The 21433-nt window shown below is 44.0% G+C and overlaps 1 protein-coding gene across 2 annotated transcripts; it reads left to right on the top strand.

Annotated features, from left to right (window-relative positions):
• The first annotated feature begins 2096 nt into the window (after positions 1-2096).
• Positions 2097-10770, top strand: LOC119275807 (respiratory burst oxidase homolog protein B-like). Of its 2 annotated transcripts, none has more exons than XM_037556727.1 (13): positions 2097-2479; positions 3112-3690; positions 3772-3931; positions 4353-4401; positions 4495-4608; positions 4678-5112; positions 8619-9005; positions 9086-9178; positions 9360-9475; positions 9569-9671; positions 9767-9846; positions 9946-10457; positions 10547-10770. In XM_037556727.1, the coding sequence occupies exons 2-13, from the start codon at positions 3147-3149 to the stop codon at positions 10654-10656; spliced, it is 2703 nt and encodes a 900-aa protein (XP_037412624.1). In that variant the 5' UTR covers positions 2097-2479; positions 3112-3146; the 3' UTR covers positions 10657-10770. The 2 variants fall into 2 exon arrangements, with proteins under 2 accessions (XP_037412624.1, XP_037412623.1); XM_037556726.1 differs by having other exon boundaries at positions 3109-3690.
• Positions 10771-21433: the final 10663 nt, after the last annotated feature.

Below are 21433 nucleotides of genomic sequence, written 5' to 3'. Positions count from 1 at the left end.
CCTTTGCCTTTCTTTTTTAGCCATACAATGTAATGACATTACATCATTACTACGTAAATGACTTAGAGCATTTGTCCAAATGCTGAATATTCAATCAACATGAAGTTCAATCGACATGATCAAATACCACGGAAATGCATAAATAACATCACAACATGAAGTTCATTACACATCAAGTTCCATCTACCAAATTTAACTAACTTAGAGCATTGGTTCAAATGTCGAATATTCAATCAACATCTACCCGGAAAGGAGCCCCTAATAAGCTGGAAAGTACTCCCTAATCGCCTTAATACGTTCGACCGTTGCATCAGGCTCTGGATTAGGCTTCGGTCGATACTTGGCAGAACCCGCCCAATGGATCATTGAACCCGGTTCCTCACGGAGCCAGGCCCATCGAGCACGTCGGGTTGGATTCTTCGACACTCCTTGATCGATTGCCCATCCAATGATCTGCCCGGGCTTTGCCATGTCCACCTCCTGGAATTTATCAATGCTTACGGGGAACGTTATCTCCATTGCCAAAGTCCATCTACACTCATCTTCCTTCTCCTGCAACTCTTGAACTATCTTCCATTTCTCTAGCTCGAGCTCTTTAGAGAAGTCACATAACACATACTTGTTGAAATCACACATAGCTGCGTTTGCCTCTTCACAACTCTTAATCCATTTTTTAAGCTTCATCATCATCCTACGACGTCGTTCTCCTTCACACTTCTCATATGCTATCTGCACCGTCGGGGTCCTTTTTCCATGCTATAGGAAATTGAACAAAACAAAACTTAAATCGAATGATATAATACAAACACAAAACATAGCTTATTTAGAATGACCTAAGACACAAACTTCTCATGGGTCCAAATGACATAAGGTACATAACATAAGAACGAATTCAAATGACATAGCTTACATAACATAAGTAGAAGTTCAAATGCCATAGGTTACACAAATGGTAAGGGTACATGCCATTATAGTCCAAATGACACTACGTCCCCAGGTTGCGACAAATGACATCATTTCTTTCACGGACCCAAGCCCAACGAGAAGCTCGACTAGCTATCGCCGATGATGGTTGCCTAACTAGCCAGTCAATGATCTGGCCAGGGTAGTCCATCTCATGCACTTCATCCGTTGTTCCGCACAATGCAATTTGCCTTGCGAGAGCACGTCTGTACATTGTCAAAGCACAAACATTACCCTAAATGCATCATATACATTGATTTCACCACAACAAAATCATGAACTAGGGATTGCAACAAAATGAGCAAAAAACATGATTCCAACCAACCAAATGAAGGGGAATGAGGGAGGTACCTTGGGTGATGAAAGTTCTCTGGATCCACCGAAAAATCTCAAGCAAATGAGTGAGATTTGAGATGCCTTGTGTGAGGAGAAGAGGCCTTTAGCTCGAAAGAGTGAGAATGGGGAATGGTGGGTGAATGAGTGGGTGGGGGAGCACAACCCCCTCCCCCACCCCTCACAACCTTATCCAGGACCCTACCGCCAGGGTCCCTGACGGTAGGCTGTTTAAGCCTACCGCCAAAGGGGCGGCGGTAGGTCCCTTTGGCACGTCAACGGCCATTAACGGCCGTCAAGGGCACCTACCGTCAGGGCGGTCGGCGGTAGCCTGTGTAACGCTACCACCGGGGCTGGCAGTGGTAGCTGAAAGGGTCAAATCGCGAAAATATCAGACCAGGGTTAGATCATGCTAAAGTACGCGAAAAGGGTGAAAACACGAAATTTAGCCCCCTAGCCCCTCTCGTCCAGGCAGCGCCACTGGAACCTGCACCGTCGGCAACTGCCTTTTTTCCCATCTATCGCCCTATGAAAGCTTTCTACAAAACGGTCAAATTGACATACTCACGAACATCCACTCCGTATTGTTTATTCTATTAATATCGCTGTCAAAGAAGATAAACTTTTTTAGTGCTCGAAAATAAATTGGGAGGTGCTTTCCACTTTATACACGTTTAAAAAAGTTTAAATAAGGTTCAAGGTTGACGCAATGGAGATAAGTGCCGGGGCAAGAGCAGGTGGTTGCGTTGTGGACCCTGGACAACAACCATTGAGCCGCCATCAGCGTAGGTGTGTCAAGCTGTCCACGCCTCCAACCTCTCTCCCACCCACGCACACACAGTAGCGCTACAGACTCATCATCCTTGCTGCCTGCCACCAGCACTCTCCTCCTTGTTGTTTTGTGAAGCGACTGGACTGGTGTCATTTGGTGCGCGTCGCATTGGAGGAGTAGGAGCACGAGTGCTAGACAGCAGTACCAGGCAGGCAAAAGCCACCTGTTTGCGCAAGATTGGTTGCCGCTTTCTCCTTCTCTAGTGCGTTTAGGTTCCAGAAAGCTCTGGTGCGTGTTCATTAGGGTTTGCGCCTGCGCAGTTTGTTTGCGGTGGACTCTCTTTTCTTGCGGTGGAATTTCGAGAAATGCTCCGGGTTCCAATCAGTGGCGGAAATCTCTCTCGGGTTTAAGGTTCGTAGAATCTCTTTCCCCCTCCGAGTTTTCAAAAGAACGAGTGTGCTTGATTCTCGGTGTCTGTTTGGTTCTCCTTTTCTGGCAAATTTCCGGTTCAGTCAGCGTGGTCAAATTTCGGTTGACTCTTCAGTGGATGATGCTTCACTCCCCTCCTAGGAATGTTCCTCTGTTTCTTGCCCATTTTTCTATCTCCCTTTGTGGCACATGGTTTCTAGATCTGAGCAGCTGGATGGGGGCTTCGGTGTTAATCCCAGTTGGAAGTTATTTCGTCTGATTGGTTTCCGTTAGTATCTTTTAAAAGTTCCAAATTCCTTCCTCCTTTTCTGTTACCGTAACAAGTGTGCCGTCAATTTCTTGTTATAGAAAGAGAGATCCAACGTTCTGCTCTCCTCTTTTAGGTTATATATAATAATATTCCTGTTTTTTTATGTATCCTATAACTGAATTGTAAATAATTCAGTCTGTCTGAGCAAACTGTGAATCTGTGATTTTACTTTCCTTCCCGCTGATTTGTATCCATCACGATTTTTCTTTTTTACCTTTCTATTTGTGGATAGAACAGGAAATGCATGTTCTGTAAGTTTGTTTCGCCGAAAAAGGCAGTAACTTGATTGCTGTCCTTTCAGCAGAGACAAGGAGAAATTGCCCTGAGAGGTAAATAAAGATGGAGATGCCTGATATTGAAGCTGGCACGGTAGTCACCGATTCTGATAGTTCAAGAAGGCCACAAGACAATACTGCGACATCAATCCCAAACAGTGGAAATTTAGAAGGTTCAAGCCACAGGGCCACAAAGACCACCAGGTTCAAAGACGACGACGACGGGGTTGTTGAGATTACCCTTGACATACAACGCGATTCAGTGTCAATCCAAGATGTCAGGCCAGTTGACGATAGTGGCTCAGCACACAGCGGTGCACTGGTGTCACCTTCCTCATCAAGGGGCGGCAAGCTGTCATCGAAACTGAGACAGGTGACGAACGGGCTAAAGCTGACGAATCCGAGCAAGAAGGTGCCACCGTCGCCTGCACCGAAGACCGTGAGGAAGAGATATGACCGAAGCAAGAGTAGTGCTGCAGTGGCACTCAAAGGCTTGCAGTTTGTGACTGCCAAAGTTGGCAATGACGGCTGGACTGCCGTGGAGAAACGGTTCAATCACCTACAGGTTGATGGCATGCTACTCCGTTCAAGATTTGGGAAATGCATTGGTAACTGAAAACAGTTTCAGTGAATATAGGCAAGTATTTGAAAGAATGGTAATTCAAATATTGCTGCTTTTGATTGTGCAGGGATGGAAGGGTCAGACGAGTTTGCGATGCAAATGTTCGACTCGTTAGCGAGGAAGAGAGGAATGGTGAAGCAAGTGCTGACTAAGGAGGAGCTGAAAGATTTCTGGGAGCAACTGAGTGATCAGGGTTTCGACAACCGACTCCAAACGTTCTTTGACATGTTAGTTTGTGCTTAATAATTTACTTGTTTTGTCATGGTTCCATTCTTGATAGATGATGCACTCTTATGGGATGAATTAGTCCAAATTTCACTTCAAAATACTTAACACCATTTACTGCGATTTTGAAGTAAAACTATCGTAACAACTTATTTAGTTATGATTTCGGATCGATCCTCAATCACCATAGGTTGCGTTTTCCTTTTATTCCAGACTGCTCTTACAAAGATTTTCAAGTACTGTCTGTGGGATGTATGCATTTTGTTATCCAGAGGCTGAGTGTGAACTCTTTCTGGTTCTATTGCCTTGATGCGACTTGTTGAGTCAGTGAAAACTCCCTTTATCGATAAAATCTTAGTTTTGCTTTTTTGTTGGTCGTTTAATTAATATAGCACTTTAACATGTCTTGACCTCTTTGTTCAGGGTTGACAAAAATGCTGATGGAAGAATCACCTCAGAGGAGGTTAAGGAGGTTAGTAGGAAGACCCCAAACTGAAAGATCTAGTCTTAATGTCCTCAGGGTGTAAATTTGAGGCATTAAGTAAATGATAACATGCTTTCGCAGATTATTGCGCTTAGTGCATCAGCAAATAAACTTTCCAAGATCAAAGAGCGAGCTGATGAGTACACAGCACTTATTATGGAAGAGCTTGACCCAAACAACTTGGGCTACATAGAGGTATGTCCAATAAACTAACAGTTGAGAACTGCGGCACAGTTTTTTCCTAACCACTCTAAACATTAACAGCTCGAGGACTTGGAGGCACTCTTACTGCAGTCACCATCTGAAGCTGTTGCAAGATCAACGACCACCCACAGCTCGAAACTTAGCAAAGCTCTTAGCATGAAGCTCGCACCTAGCAATGACACGAGTCCACTTCGCCGCCACTGGCAGGAGTTTTTGTACTTTGTTGAGGAAAACTGGAAGCGCATATGGGTCATGACTCTCTGGATTTCAATCTGCATCGCCCTTTTCATTTGGAAGTTCATCCAGTATCGTAACAGGGCTGTATTTCACATCATGGGCTACTGTGTGGCCACTGCAAAGGGTGCCGCAGAGACCCTGAAATTCAATATGGCCCTGGTCCTTCTTCCTGTCTGCCGTAATACAATCACATGGATTCGATCAAAGACAAAGATTGGAGCTGTTGTACCCTTCAATGACAACATAAACTTCCATAAGGTAATGTTAATATTATGTACCTGTTCTTATGTGCGAAAATCTCTCGATCTGATATTGTATAGTGAGAATGTGAGATGTGGTAAGAGCACATTTACTATCAAAGAACAAATTAGAGAGAGAGAGAGAGCTCGAAACGAGAATGGTTTTTTCGGGCCTCTGCATCGAGCGATGCACACAACCATCTTTATTATATTATTTAACAGAGTCTGACAAAACAAATACATGTATCAATCCAAAGTCACCTTCCTAGCAATCTATGTCGCCACACCTACTAGTTTGATGATGTGCCCTGGCCACGCATCAACGCACACCATCTAATCCGGTGGCCTCACCAAGCCGTCACCAAGCCGTCCAACGGCAAGCCGAGAGCACCAACTGGTATAGCGGACCCTCAACGTGCACTGCATGCGCATGCTCCAGAATCCGCCGTTCCAACTTTAGGAAAGATCAACGCATTGACCTTGGCAGGCCCGACTGCCGTCAGACGCCACCACAACGCCAGTGAGCCTAGCTCAACTGGTTGGGGGAGTGGATGTACAAACCCAACACCTGGGTTTAAATCCTCACGGAGGCGAATTTAGGTTCCTTATTATTCTTGAGGACCAGGCTTTCCTGGTACTCACGCATTTATTGAGGACTAGGCTCGGTGCGTAATTGAGTTTAAAAATCCTAGTACTCATACTTAAAAGGCCTTATGCATCCCTAGTTGGTGCAGAGGCCGGGGAAGTGAAATTCTCCCCCAATTTTAAGACGACCGGCCGCCGCTCAGATCTGATCGCTCCCAGGGCTCCCTCGTATCGCTCCCTCTAGGGCGATCAGGGGGCCAACCCCAGCGCCCCGGCCGCCGCCCCCTCCCCTCTCCTCCACCTCGCCGTCCCCAGAGACGTGCGCCGGCGAAGCCCGGGCGCCGCCGGTGATGGGGACGGCAGGGATCTAGGCTGCAGCCCCGCGGTCTAGAGGGGCCGTTGGCGCGAGATCGCCCTTCGATCTTCGTCTTTCCCGGCGGTTCGGCGCTGCTCCGGCGACTTCATGGGAAGGGCGGATCTCAGGAAGGGATGTGGCCATGGTTGACTTGTCAGCGGCGCCTCCGGTCAGACCTGATCTGGCTGGTGCCGCCTGGCGGTGGTGGCCATCTCCTCCGCCGGGGGTGGTCGGCCTGAGGCTAGATGATTAAATCTCGAGATTCGCCATCTAGTTCCGGCAGCGAGTCGGGAAGACATAGTTGCCGGTGAAAACCGAGCCGATGGCAGGCGATGGCGGTGTTCTGCGTCGTTACCTTGATGAAGGCATCATCGTGTAACTACTGTCGACCCACTCGTGCTGCTCTTGAGGGAAACCCTAGGATCTGGTCTTCCAGATCGGACGATGGCGGTACTGCGGTATCGTTTTCTCTCTTGGGAGCATCATTTGTGGAATAGAGCTGGAAGACAGAGGCAGGAGGTGGAGCGGCTCCGTCTTGCACGGAGCTTTCGATGGAGATGTCAAGTCATGCCTGGCCAACAGGTGCTACGCTGTGTCATGCCTGGTCGGCAGGTGCACGCACGACATATCTTCCAGAATCTTCGCGTCTGGACAGACGAGCGCGGGGCGGTGGCGCCATTGGGCGCCATGGTGGCATCGACGGATGGACGACCGGCAAGGATGATGCGGATCTCTCTCCTGAAGATGGGTCAGCGGTTCAATGATGATGGCGGCGTCTAAAACGTGTGCATGTGGTGTACGCTTTAGGTCTGCTGCACCGGCTGTGGGTTCTGATACGTTATGTGGATGGATCGGCGACGGCACCGGTTTTAGATATGGGGAGTGAGAGCACTCCACATTATCGTGTTTTGTAGGTGTGAGTGGTGACTTTGGGTGGCTTGATGTATGTTCTTGTTAGACCTATGTTGAATAATAAATAAAGATGGCCGTATGCATCGATTGATGCAGAGGCCGGGGGTCTTAACCTCCTTTTCCAAAAAAGAGATAGCGCCACCACCTTGCGCGCGTCCATCAACACACGTCCAATGCCGAGACCCCGCTGTGCCATGCCGCCGAGACCCGCCGTTGCCGACAAGGTAAATGCCACACCGCGCCACCTCCTGATCCAGATCACCGCCAACACCAGCAGTGTCCACCAGCCAACTATCTCCCAAGGCAGCGCCTTCAAGAAGGGAACAACGCCGAAGGCCCCGTCGCCGCCCACTGCAGTTAGGGTTTTCACCCGGAAGACAAATAGCATGGTGGAGGTAGAGCAGATCGAATGAACGCATCCATGGAGAAAAGACTATGCCCACGGGCGTCACCGCCATCGTGGCCGACCGGTGTTGCCTAGGGATTTCTCCCGATCTGAATCGCCACCTCCATTTCCAACCGTATCGAGGACCGGCAAGTCTCACGACCCAGATCCGTATGGAGGAGCACACAGCCGCCTCCTGGCCCATCATCCCTGACAGACGGGCTACCACCGCTGTTGTGACCGGAACGCCGTTCCGGGGCCATTGCATGGTAGATCACATCCCGGCCGAGTCCGTCATCCCCACGTTGTCAACGGAGTGTCGCCGCGCTGGCGGGAGGAGCATCCGCCGGCGAAAGATCTCGCGCCACCGTGTACAACCCCTCTAGGCAGCCAAGCGACAGTCCCTCTAGGCAAGCCAAGCGACCGTCGCGGGACGTGAGATCCCCTCCGTCCCCGTCAGTGGCGGCGCACGGGCTTTTCTGGCGGCCACCTCTAGGGATGACGAGGTGAGAGGGGAGGATGGAAGAGGTGATGGCGGCGCTGGCTAGGGTTAGCGCCCCCGGTCACCTTGGAGGAGGCGGCGCGAGGAGCGCCTCGGAGTTTGACCCATGCTCCGCACTTTTGATGTCCCCCACTGAAGAGAAACATGATGAAATGTTCATGATGAGAGAAGATTTTGCAGGTCACACATTTGCCTTACATACGACCTCGAAAGAGTTGAAGGGATTTTTGTTCTCATACAATCCTTTCGAACCATTTAGGACCATTGGATCCTTTCTTATACAAGAACCTACTATTATACCCTGAGATAACTTTGTCTAGTTTGTTTTCCACTTTTCTTGCCTATAGATATCTGTTTTTTTAATGCATGCAGTATGAAATGTACTGTTTCATGTAAAGCAAAAAACTAACCTCTAATCCTCTCAAACACCTCTAATTGCTCCTACCTTGCTTTGTGTTGATTGCGTTTGCACTGGCACAACTAATGTTATTACATATTTCTCCATGACCTCGAAAGAGAGGGTAGCAATCCTGGCCATAGTATGGTTGCAAAATCCTCTTATCTCTGGACTCTGGGAGTCCTGACTGGATTAGGATATTGTCCACCGTTCAGTCATTATGGAACACAAATGGATTTTTCGCATCGTGAAGCTTTCCATTGCATGCGATCACACAATTTCTTATCAATGAGCCAATGAGAGTAACCTGTTGACGATGTCTCATAGATAATTTAGCACTAAGTAAATTGTGACCAACATAATCCTCGGTACGATATTTTATTGTGCAGGTAATAGCAGCGGGTGTTGCAGTTGGTGTTGCTCTGCATGCAGGTGCTCATCTGACATGTGATTTTCCTCTCTTGCTCCATGCAAGTGATGCAAAATATGAACCAATGAAGCCTTTCTTTGGGGACAAAAGGCCACCAAACTACTGGTGGTTTGTAAAAGGAACTGCAGGGTGGACAGGTATTGTCATGGTAGTGCTCATGTCAATAGCTTTTGTATTAGCCCAGCCATGGTTCCGACGTAACAAGCTCAAGGACACTAATCCACTCAAGAAGATGACTGGTTTCAATGCCTTTTGGTTTACACACCACCTATTTGCTATTGTGTATGCACTGCTCATCGTCCATGGAACAAGTTTGTATCTGACGAAGGAGTGGTACAAGAAATCGGTAAAAGCCTATACCCTAATGCCACTAAAAAATGCAATGGTCAATATTGATACTTATTGATAGTTTCCTGCTGTTATCAGACATGGATGTACATCGCTTATCCTGTCTTCTTATATTCATGCGAGCGCATTGTTCGGTTATTTAGGAGCCATGATGCAGTTAAGATTCAGAAGGTACCACTATTAAACAGCCCCTTTCATATAGTTTTTCCTTATTTGTCTTTTTGACCTTAAACAATCCGATAGGCAACTACTTTTCTTGTAAATGTAGTGGGTCTTAATAAATACTAACCCATTTAATATGGGAGATGTATTGTGAACAGAAATAAGCTTTCAACTTTTGTGTCTTCAACAGGTTGCGGTATATCCTGGGCATGTGTTGGCTCTTTATATGTCCAAGCCAACTGGTTTTAGATACCGGAGTGGGCAGTACATCTTCATAAATTGCAGAGCTGTATCTCCATATGAATGGTGCCTACGTTACAACCTTTGAGAAACAGTTGCGTTAATTTTATTATGAAATCAGCAGATGACTAATAGTACGGAAAATTTGTTCCATCACAGGCATCCGTTTTCGATTACATCGGCACCAGGAGATAATTACCTCAGTGTCCACATCCGCACAAGGGGTGATTGGACTTCTCGGCTTAGGACAGTCTTCTCTGAGGTAAATCAGCTTCTCTTGGCTTTCGGTTCATCCAGTGATCACATCCTATTGGAAGTTTGTCCAAGTAAACAATAACAACCGTAACTATAAACCAGGCGTGTCGGCCTCCAGCTGAAGGAGAAAGTGGACTCCTTAGAGCTGACCTCTCCAGGGGAATCACTGACAGCAATGCAAGGTGAAAAGGAACTTCTTCAGCTTTTTCAAAAATGTATTACGGCACAATATATTGCAAACTCCTGTCTGACCCTAAACAACTTTGTTTGACATGTACAAGATTCCCTAAACTTTTGATTGATGGACCATATGGTGCTCCAGCACAAGATTACCGGGAATACGATGTGCTACTCCTCATTGGACTTGGCATTGGAGCCACCCCTTTGATCAGCATTGTGAAGGATGTGCTTAACCACATCCAGCCTGGGGGATCGGTTGGTGGAGCAGAGCCGGGGGGCACTGGTAAGGCAAAGAAGAGACAATTTATGACGAAGAGGGCCTACTTCTACTGGGTCACAAGGGAGGAGGGCTCCTTTGAATGGTTCAGAGGGGTGATGAACGAGGTGGCTGAGAAGGACAAGGATCAAGTGATCGAGCTTCACAACCATTGCTCGAGTGTGTATCAAGAGGGCGATGCTCGTTCCGCGCTCATTGTCATGCTCCAAGAACTCCAGCATGCAAAGAAGGGAGTTGATATCTTGTCCGGAACCAGTGTCAAGACTCACTTTGCCCGACCTAATTGGCGAAGCGTCTTCAAGCGTGTCGCGGTCAACCATGAGAATCAGCGCGTCGGTCTGTCTTCCTTCCATTCTCACATCGATCTGCTACTACAAATGTGGGTAATTACCATCATCATCTGCTAACCTTTAATTTTGTTTCAGGGGTTTTCTATTGTGGTGAGCCTGTTCTTGTGCCACAGCTGCGGCAGTTGTCGGCAGATTTCACCCACAAGACAAACACAAAGTTTGAGTTTCACAAGGAGAACTTCTAGTGGTGTAACTTGTATAAGAACATGTCTATGCCATGCTTCATCAGATGAATTATATGGGTTGTATTATTATTATTTTGTAAAGGTAGGGAAATAAAATGGGAGTGGTTTTGCCTAGTCCTGTGCTCAGTCTTGTTTACTCTATGTTGTTAAGGAGTATACGAAATATTAGGTTTAGGAATCCTATTCCGTTATGTTTCCTTTCCTTGTACCCAAGTCTTCTGTAAGATATATTTTTTTTAGAGAAAAAGGGCCTAGCCCCGGCTCCATTGCATTAACAATGAAACCCAGCAGAACACGGTCATGTATCAGTTAAAGTATTACAAAGCTTATTAAAAGCTTAGGAAACTAAAGAGCAACATGCCCGCCGGGGAAAACTCCCCTCGACGATAAAAAAGGCTAAAACTGAAAGAAGCTAAGATAAAACTCGACGATAAAAAAGGCTAAAACTGAAAGAAGCTAAGATAAAACAGGACGGAGCTCTAGCCCTTAGTCGCCACTTCATGCTTTTTGCATTGGAGATCGCCACGGCGCCAGGTATATCAAAGCATGATCAGATCGCTCCCAGAGAATTCTCCCCCATATCTTCCCCCAATCGACCTGGATCTGGCCATAGGAGGGATGGGGGGGTTTCTTGCCATTTGCTGCAGCTTCCACACGATCTCTTTTAGCTCCGGCTTGGCAGCATCTGGCCAGACCACCTCCCATAAGGATAGGTTTTTTGCAGTCTTCCTCACGATCACCTGCATACCCATCCAAATCAATCGATTAAAACACATGTCATTCCTGCTTTTCCAGAGAGCCCACAGGGCCGCAGCTTGCACAAAGGCAGCTGCAGTGTTAGGTTTGCTGACCCAGCATTCAAGCATATTGTGGATATTATCACAAATATCAATATTGGCCGCTTCCCTAACTACTCTCCAAAGTTCAGCAACACAAGAAAAGAATAAATGGCAAGAAGACTCATGTTCAGAACAAAAAAGGCAAGTTATATCTGGAACATGTTGTCTCTTGCAAAGGTTGTCTCTAGTTAAGAGTTTATTTTTTGCAATCAACCAGATAAAAATTTGAATTCTAGGAGGTATTTTTATTTTCCACACCACAGGAATATTCCCAGGGAGGATCCCCTAAAATTAACAACATTGTAAAAGGATTTTACTGTGTACAGTCCCTTTGTCTCGTATTTCCATACAAGGGTATCAGGTCTGTCAATCAGAACTAGAGTTTTAGTCTCCTCAAAAAGATTATTCCAGTCAATCATCATGCTGGAGGAGAAACATCTCCTGAAATTAATCTTGAGGTTGACCCCATCCCAAACCTCATCAATGGTAGCATGCTGGTCCACGGCAATGGAGTAAAGCCCCTAGTACTGAGTAGCAAGATTAGTCTCACCACACCAGCAATCTTCCCAAAATCTAATACTCTTGCCATTACCCACCTTCTAGGCATACCCAAATTTAGTGGCCTTAATAGCCCAGAGTATTCCTTTCCAGAAGGGTGAGGCTCCAACACTAGAGCAGGCAAAAATATTAGGATTATGAATATTATATTTATGGTCAACTATATTCTTCCAGATCTTACCCTCATCTAGGATATATCTTTTGCCCCAGGAAGCAAGAAGGCAAAGATTAAAATCTGCCAAATTAGTTATCCCTAGACCCCCCCCCAAAAAAAATTCTTTTTAGTGGCCAGGGACCCCCAATTAGCAAGGTGGTATTTAAAATGCCCCTCATAATCATCCCAGAGATAGTGAGCCAGTTGAGAATTAATCAGGGCTATAGCCCATTTAGGGAATTTAATTATCCCCATCAAATATGAAGGGATACTAGCCAGGCAGGATTGTACTAATATTAATCTCTTGCCAAAGGACAAGAGCCTCCCTCTCCAGCCTGCCCCTCTTTTAATAATTTTGTCAACCACAAGCTGAAGATCTTCTTTCCTAAGTTTATTGTAGTGAAGTGGAGCTCCAAGGTATCTAACGGGAAAACTTCCCAGCTTACAACCCATGACTTGGGCAAAAATATTAGCCCTATCAGAATTAATATTAATGGGGACCAAATCACATTTATGGAAGTTGATCCTCAAGCCAGAAATCTGTTCAAAACAAGATAATAGCCACTTTAGGTTTTTAGCATGCTCTAAACTATTGCCTAGAAACAGTAGAGTATCATCTGCATATTGCAGGCTGATTACTCCAGCAGGATTAGAGGGAGGAAAAACCCCTCAATAAATTTGTTAGAAGATGCCTTGTCTAGTATTCTAGTGAAGCCATCTGCTACAAGATTAAACAGTAGGGGTGGAGCAGGGTCCCCCTGCCTTACTCCCTTACCAGTCAAGAAAAAGTCACTGTTCATATCATTTAACCCGGCACCAACAAATCCATTATATAACAAAGACTTAATTTTATTGATCCAGTCAGGGCTAAAGCCCCTTGTGGACAACATATCTACTAGAAACTCTCTATTTACCATGTCATAAGCTTTCTCATAGTCAAGTTTGAAATCAAAACCAGACATTTTCCTAGCATGAACAACATGGATTATTTCATGTGCAGCTACAATGCTTTCCACAATAAACCTGCCTTTTATAAAAGCAGTTTGGTTAGGGGAAATCAATTCATTACAGATGGGGCCAAACTTATTGGTGACACACTTGGAATTTTTTTTAAATCTGCAATTAGTCATAGCCAAGGGTCTAAACTTTTCAAGTTTGACAGCATCCACCTCCTTAGGAACTAGGGTAAGTAGAGAGAAGTTGAGTCTAAATAAATCTAGCTCACCTTTCTCCCAATCTCTAAACAGAGCAAAAAAATCATTCTTAATAACATCCCAAACTTGCTGGTAAAACAAAAAAGGGAACCCATCAGGTCCAGGAGCCCCCTCAGCATAAGAGCCAAAGACTGCCTCCTTAATTTCTTGCTCAGTAAAAGGGGTGTTAAGAATATCATTTTGAGCACTAGTAACATTACTAGCATCACCCCAAAAGTCATCTTCTAAGGTGATGTCAGTTTTATCTTGGTATCCAAATAATTTCTTATAAAATTTAACAGCAACATCTAGAATAACTTTAGAATTACTCACAGGACCATTTTCTCCTTCCAGCATCAGTACTTGTTTCTTTCTCCTTTCCTGGTCAGCAATGGCCTTGAAGTATCCAGTATTATGTTCTCCCTCCAAGATGTCCCTCTCTCTGGATCTCTGCTTGGCTTTGATCTCCTCCCTGGTCCAGATATCATTCAGCTCACCTGAAATAGATTTAATTTTATTCCTGGAGTTAGGGGAAATAGGTTGGGATTCTGCAATAATATCAAGGCAGTTATATTCAGCAATTAGAGATTGCTTCTGTCTATTTTGGGCAGCCTCATAATTGATGCACCACCCTTTAATAGCATTTCTAGTAATCCTAATTTTGAACTGCCAAACATCAATAGCTTTAACTAAATGACACTCAGTATTCCAAGCTTTGATCACCACTTCCCTGAAACCTTCCACCTCAAGGCACCATTTCTCAAACCTGAACATTTTGTTTTTAGGAATCATAATGGCACAAGTATCAACCACCAGGGGAGTGTGATCACTAGCCACTCTAGGCAGAGCTTTCACCTGAATATTAGGATGTAAGCTCTCCCATTCCACGGTAATGAAGACTCTATCTAAAGTGGCCATAACTACAGAATCTTGGTTGTTACCCCAAGTAAATTTCCTCCCTGAGTTTTTGAGCTCAATAAGGCCAAATTTATTAATCCAGTCATTAAAGAGATCTGCCCAATGCTTGTTTATCTCACCAGTATTTTTGTCACAGGCCTCTCTGACTAGATTAAAATCCCCACCTATCATAGTAGGGCCATCCCACATATCAAAAACACTATGCGGCTCTTGGATAAAGCCCAGTTTAAAAGCATCATAAGCAGAACCATACATAGAAATTAGTCTCCATATGTTGTTGTCTATTTTATTTCTCAGCATAAGAGCAACATTAAAGATGTGAATGTCACAGCTAATAATTTCAAACACATCATCTTTCACACCCACCAACACCCCTCGAGCAGTATTCTCAACTGGAAGCCAGTTCCACACAAATTCAAGGCCAACATCTATGGCCTCTAGTTGGGAACTGGTAAAATTTTCTTTTTTTGATTCAGAAAGACAAATAAAATCAAGGTGATGTGCTCTAATGAGCTCCCGCACCCTAGTGCTTTTGGAGTATCCATTTAGTCCTCTGACATTCCAAAAGACACCTATCATGATTAAATTTTGAGTCTCCTCCTACTTTTACTCTTCCTATGGGAAGGCACCTCAACCCATGGCACATCTGAGGTATCATGCACATTATTATGCGTATTATCCCCATTTTCGTCTTTGCCAGTGGGATCAGGCTCAACACAATTAAATTCCTCTCCTGTAATATCAATATCAGGCTCAACACAATTAAATTCACCTCAACCCTTGTAAGATATATGCCCCTTAGACCTTACAATACAATCAAGTTGCATCCATAACATGGTCTTAGAGTCTAGGTCTTCTTTTAGCATGCATAACTTGTGCTTGATCCTCTACTCATGCGGTTGTTGTCTCTTTGCCGCCTCTTGGGCCTTGCAATACAATCAAATTGCATCCATAACATATGTATCCTATGTTTATTTTTGCGAGTTGATGCTAATAGGGTTGATTTGTGTAGATGTATTTTTTTTAAATGGTTAAACCCCTTTCTGGTGCTTAGCATGACAGAAAAACATCAAACCAGTTCCAACAGATTGTCTTCAGTTAGTTCATTTTATCCAAAGAATTTTTGAAAATCTCCCATTCCTATGGTTGATATTTGCCGTTACAGCTATCAAATACAAATAATACATGATCCGCGGAGGATATATATATCCATCCCTCCTGGTCTTGGGGATTTCCAACACCCAAAAAAAATGAACCTAGACCTCTTAACCAAATGGATTTGGAAGATCTCTCAAAATGACACCAGTCTCTAGGTCCAAATCCTTAAGAAAAAAGTACTCCCTCTGTAAAGAAATATAAAAGCGTTTAGATCTCCCAAATTGGGAATGGGATTCAGAAGTGTAAGTAGATTTTTAATGTGGGAGCTCATTTCTTGGTTTGTACTGGGGGGTCGATATCAAATGGCTCCACAACACTCCTCTATATGCCAAATACCAGAGCTTTTCGTAATTGCTTCTAATCCAAAAATTGTTGTAAAGGAAGTGATGCAACATGGGTATCAACGTCCCCTTCCTTGAAAACTTCAACGCAACGGATATGGCCTCTTCAGAATCCCTTCTCTTTGAACTCAATCAAGTTCATCTCATTGACGAAAGGGAGGGACCTGTAAGCGTCGGCTTGCTTCTCGGTGAAATATATCTATGCTAAAAATTTCCATGGCCCTCTGATGCATTACACGAAGGCTCTGGCCAAATTTCTTTGGAGCTGTGTTTGGGAAAGCTTTGGATGTACCCGGGTCCTCGGATCATCTTAGGAGATTCCTATCCTTCTATCTGATATCCGAGGTCAACATGTTGAATCGTTTGGCACTCGTTTGGCTTGGGCTTTTCAGACTTGGCAGAACGAACTTACTATAAAGGGTTGTATCCCGTATCATTTGACCAATTACATTTTTAAATGGTCTATACTTTTTCAGCCACAAGGCCTCTATGAAAAGAGGAAGGACAGCGAGGTGGCCCGAGGGGTGTTAAACAAGATTAAGGATGTCCACTTCTGCAGCCTATTATGATGTCTTCAATTGATGTGATTGTTGGGGAACGTAGTAATTTCAAAAAATTTCCTACGCACACGCAAGATCATGGTGATGTATAGCAACGAGAAGGGGAGTGTATCTTCATACCCTTGAAGATCGCTAAGCGGAAGCGTTTATCAACGCGGTTGATGTAGTCGTACATCTTCACGATCCGACCGATCCAAGTACCGAACGCACGGCACCTCCGAGTTCTGCACACGTTCAGCTCGATGACGTCCTCGCCTTCTCAATCCAGCAAGACGGGCGAAGTAGTAGATGAGTTCCGGCAGCACGACGGCGTGGTGACGGTGTTGGTGAAGAACAATCTCCGCAGGGCTTCGCCTAAGCACTACGAAAGCTATGACAGAGGATAAACTAGAGGGGACAGGGTTGCCGGCACACGGCTTGGTGTTTCTTGATGTGTCTTTGGTGCTAGCCCTACCCCTCTATTTATATGTTGAGCCTTGGGGTCGAAACTTGGAGTAAAAGTCTCCACAAAGTCGGTTTCACCCGAAAGGCAAGAGTCCTTCTCGGACTCCAGGACCAGACGCCAGGGTTCCCGGCGTCTGGACCCAGACGCCAGGGACCCTGGCGTCTGGCCCCTGGACTCCGCAAAACTTCCTTTTGCGCTTTCCAAAAACCTTGTGGGCTTTCCCCTTTGGCCCAAATAACGCGTTCTCGTACCCAAACATTTCGGGAAACATCTGGAACCCCTTCCGGTGAATTTTGGAACCCTTCCGGAGATCAAACACTATTATCCCATATATCAAACTTTATCTCCGGACCATTCCGGAGTTCCTCGTCATGTCCATGATCTCATCCGGGACTCCGAACAACATTCGGTTACCAACATGCATAACTCATATAATACTATATCGTCAACGAAACGTTAAGCGTGCGGACCCTACGGGTTCGAGAACTATGTAGACATGACCGAGACACGTTTCTGGTCAATAACCAATAGCGGGACCTGGATGCCCATATTGGCTCCCACATATTCTACAAAGATCTTTATCGGTCATACCGCATAACAACATACATTGTTCCCTTTGTCATCGGTATGTTACTTACCCGAGATTCGATCGTCGGTATCCAATACCTAGTTCAATCTCGTTACTGGCAAGTCTCTTTACTCGTTACGTAATGCATCATTCCGTAACTAACTCATTAGCTACATTGCTTGCAAGGCTTATAGTGATGTGCATTACCGAGAGGGCCAAGAGATACCTCTCCGACAATCGGAGTGACAAAACCTAATCTCGAAATGCGCCAACCCAACATGTACCTTTGGAGACACCTGTAGTACTTCTTTATAATCACCCAGTTACGTTGTGACGTTTGGTAGCACCCAAAGTGTTCCTCCGGTAAATGGGAGTTGCATAATCTCATAGATACAGGAACATGTATAAGTCATGAAGAAAGCAATAGCAATATACTAAACGATCAAGTGCTAGGCTAACGGAATGGGTCATGTCAATCACATCATTCTCCTAATGATGTGATCCCATTAATCAAATGACAACACATGTCTATGGTTAGGAAACATAACCATCTTTGATTAATGAGCTAGTCAAGTAGAGGCATACTAGTGACGTTATGTTTGTCTATGTATTCACACATGTATCATGTTTCCGGTTAATACAATTCTAGCATGAATAATAAACATTTATCATGAAATAAGGAAATAAATAATAACTTTATTATTGCCTCTAGGGCATATTTCCTTCAGTCTCCCACTTGCACTAGAGTCAATAATCTAGTTCACATCGCCATGTGATTTAACACCAATATTCATATCTCTATATGATTAACACCCATAGTTCACATCGTCATGTGACCAACACCCAAAGGGTTTACTAGAGTCAATAATCTAGTTCACATCGCTTATGTGATTAACATCCAAAGAGTACTAAGGTGTGATCATGTTTTGCTCGTGAGAGAAGCTTAGTCAACGGGTCTGTCACATTTAGAGTCGTATGTATTTTGCAAATATACTATGTCTACAATGCTCTGTATGGAGCTACCCTAGCTAATTGCTCCCACTTTCAATATGTATCCAGATTGAGACTTAGAGTCATCTGGATGAGTGTAAAAGCTTGCAGCGATGTAACTTTTACGACGGGCTCTTTTATCACCTCCATAATCGAGAAATATTTCCTTAGTCCTCACTAAGGATATTCTTGACCAATGTTCAGTGATCTACTCCTAGATCACTATTGTACTCCCTTGCCAAATTCAGAGCAAGGTATACAATAGGTCTGATACATTGCATAACATACTTTATAGAACCTATGACTGAGGCATAGGGAATGACTTTCATTCTCTTTTCTATTTTCTGTTGTGGTCGGGATTTGAGTCTTACTCAATTTTATACCTTTGCAACACAGGCAAGAACTCTTTCTTTGACTGTTCCATTTTGAACTACTTCAAAATCTTGTCAAGGTATGTACTCATTGAAAATCTTATCAAGCGTCTTGATCTATCTCAATAGATCTTGATGCTCAATATGTAAGTAGCTCTGTCGAGGTCTTTCTTTGAAAAAACTCCTTTCAAACACTCCTTTATGCTTTGCAGAATAATTCTACATTATTTCCGATCAACAATATGTCATTCACATATACTTATCAGAAATGTTGTAGTGCTCCCACTCACTTTCTTGTAAATACAGGCTTCACCGCAAGTCTGTATAAAACTATATGCTTTGATCAACTTATCAAAGCGTATATTCCAACTCTGAGATGCTTGCACCAGTCCATAGATGGATCGCTGGAGCTTGCACATTTTGTTAGCACCTTTAGGATTGACAAAACCTTCTGGTTGTATCATATACAACTCTTCTTTAATAAATCCATTAAGGAATGTAGTTTTGACATCCATTTGCCAAATTTCATAAAATGTGGCAATTGCTAACATGATTCGGACAGACTTTTAAGCATCGATACGAGTGAGAAAATCTCATTGTATTCAACACCTTGAACTTTGTCAAAAAACCTTTTTCGACAAGTCTAGCTTTGTAGATAGTAACACTACTATCAGCGTCCGTCTTCCTCTTGAAGATCCATTTATTTTCTATGGCTTGCCGATCATCAGGCAAGTCCACCAAAGTCCATACTTTGTTCTCATACATGGATCTCATCTCAGATTTCATGGCCTCAAACCTTTTTGCGGAATCTGGGCTCATCATCGCTTCCTCATAGTTCGTAGGTTTATGATGGTCTAGTAACATGACCTTCAGAACAGGATTACCGTATCACTCTGGTGCGGACCGTACTCTGGAAGACCTACGAGGTTCTGTAGTAACTTGATCAGAAGTTTCATGATCATCATCATTAGCTTCCTCACTAATTGGTGTAGGAATCACTGGAACTGATTTCAGTGATGAACTATTTTCCAATTCAGGATAAGGTACAGTTACCTCATCAAGTTCTACTTTCCTCCCACTCACTTCTTTCGAGAGAAACTCCTTCTCTAGAAATGATCCATTTTTAGCAATGAATATCTTGCCTTCGGCTCTGTGATAGAAGGTGTACCCAACAGTTTCCTTTGGGTATTCTATGAAGATGCACTTCTCCAATTTGGGTTTGAGCTTATCAGGATGAAACCTTTTCACACAAGCATCGCAGCCCCAAACTTTAAGAAACAACAACTTGGGTTTCTTGCTAAACCACAGTTCATATGCTGTCGTCTCAACGGATTTAGATGGTGCCCTTTTAATGTGAATGCAGCTGTCTCTAATGCATAACCCCAAAACAATATTGGTAAATCAGTAAGAGACATCATAGATCGCACCATATCCAATAAAGTGCGGTTACGACGTTCGGACACACCATAACATTGTGGTGTTCCAGGTGGCGTGAGCTGTGAAACTATTCCACATTGTTTTAATTGAAGACCAAACTCGTAACTCAAATATTCATCTCCGTGATCAGATCGCAGGAACTTTATTTTCTTGTTATGATGATTTTTCTACTTCACTCTGAAATTCTTTGAACCTTTCAACTATTTCAGACTTATGTTTCATCAAGTAGATATACCCATATCTGCTCAAATCATCTTGTGAAGGTCAAAAAATAACGATACTTGCCACGAGCATCAACACTCATTGGATCGCATACATCGGTATGTATTATTTCTAATAAGTCAGTAGCTCGTTCCATTGTTCCGAAGAACGGAGTTTCAGTCATCTTGCCCAAAAGGCACGGTTCGCAAGCATCAAATGATTCATAACCAAGTGATTCCAAAAACCCATCAGCATGGAGTTTCTTCATGCGCTTTACACCGATATGACCCAAACGGCAGTGCCACAAATAAGTTGCACTATCATTATTAACTTTGCATCTCTTGGCATCAATATTATGAATATGTGTATCACTAAGATCGAGATCCAACAAACTATTTTCATTGGGTGTATGACCATTGAAGGTTTTATTCATTTAAACAGAACAACAATTATTCTCTGATTTTAAATGAATAACCTTATTGCAATAAACATGATCAAATCATATTCATGCTCAACGCAAATGCCAAATAACACTTATTTAGGTTCTACACTAATCCCGAAAGTATAGGGAGTGTGCGATGATGATCATATCAATCTTGGAACTACTTCCACCACACATCGTCACCTCACCCTCAACTAGTTTCTGTTGATTATGCAACTCCCGTTTCGAGTACCTACTCTTAGCAACTAAACCAGTATCAAATACCAAGGGGTTGCTATAAACACTAGTAAAGTACACATCAATAACATGTATATCAAATATACCTATGTTCACTTTGCCATCCTTCTTATCCGCCAAATACTTGGGGTAGTTCCACTTCCAGTGACCAGTCCCTTTGCAGTAGAATCACTTAGTCTTAGGCTTAGGTTCAGACTTGGGCTTCTTCACTTGAGCAGCAACTTGCTTGCTGTTCTTCTTGAAGTTCCCCTTCTTCCCTTTGCCCTTTTCTTGAAACTAGTGGTCTTGTCAATCATCAACACTTGATGCTCTTTCTTGATTTCTACCTTCGTCGATTTCAACATCACGAAGAGCTCGGGAATCGT

The sequence above is a fragment of the Triticum dicoccoides genome, chromosome 3B (genome assembly GCF_002162155.2).
Source record: "Triticum dicoccoides isolate Atlit2015 ecotype Zavitan chromosome 3B, WEW_v2.0, whole genome shotgun sequence".
NCBI lineage: Eukaryota > Viridiplantae > Streptophyta > Magnoliopsida > Poales > Poaceae > Triticum > Triticum dicoccoides.
Note: the sequence above shows the minus strand (reverse complement) of the source record. Positions and strands in the feature narration are given on the sequence as shown.

Coding starts and splice junctions, on each gene's coding strand:
- LOC119275807 (XM_037556727.1), top strand. CDS start 3,147: ATGGAGATGCCTGATATTGAAGCTGGCACGGTAGTCACCGATTCTGAT. Junction 4,609..4,677: donor ACAACTTGGGCTACATAGAG/GTATGTCCAATA, acceptor AAACATTAACAG/CTCGAGGACTTGGAGGCACT. Junction 9,847..9,945: donor ATCACTGACAGCAATGCAAG/GTGAAAAGGAAC, acceptor GACATGTACAAG/ATTCCCTAAACTTTTGATTG.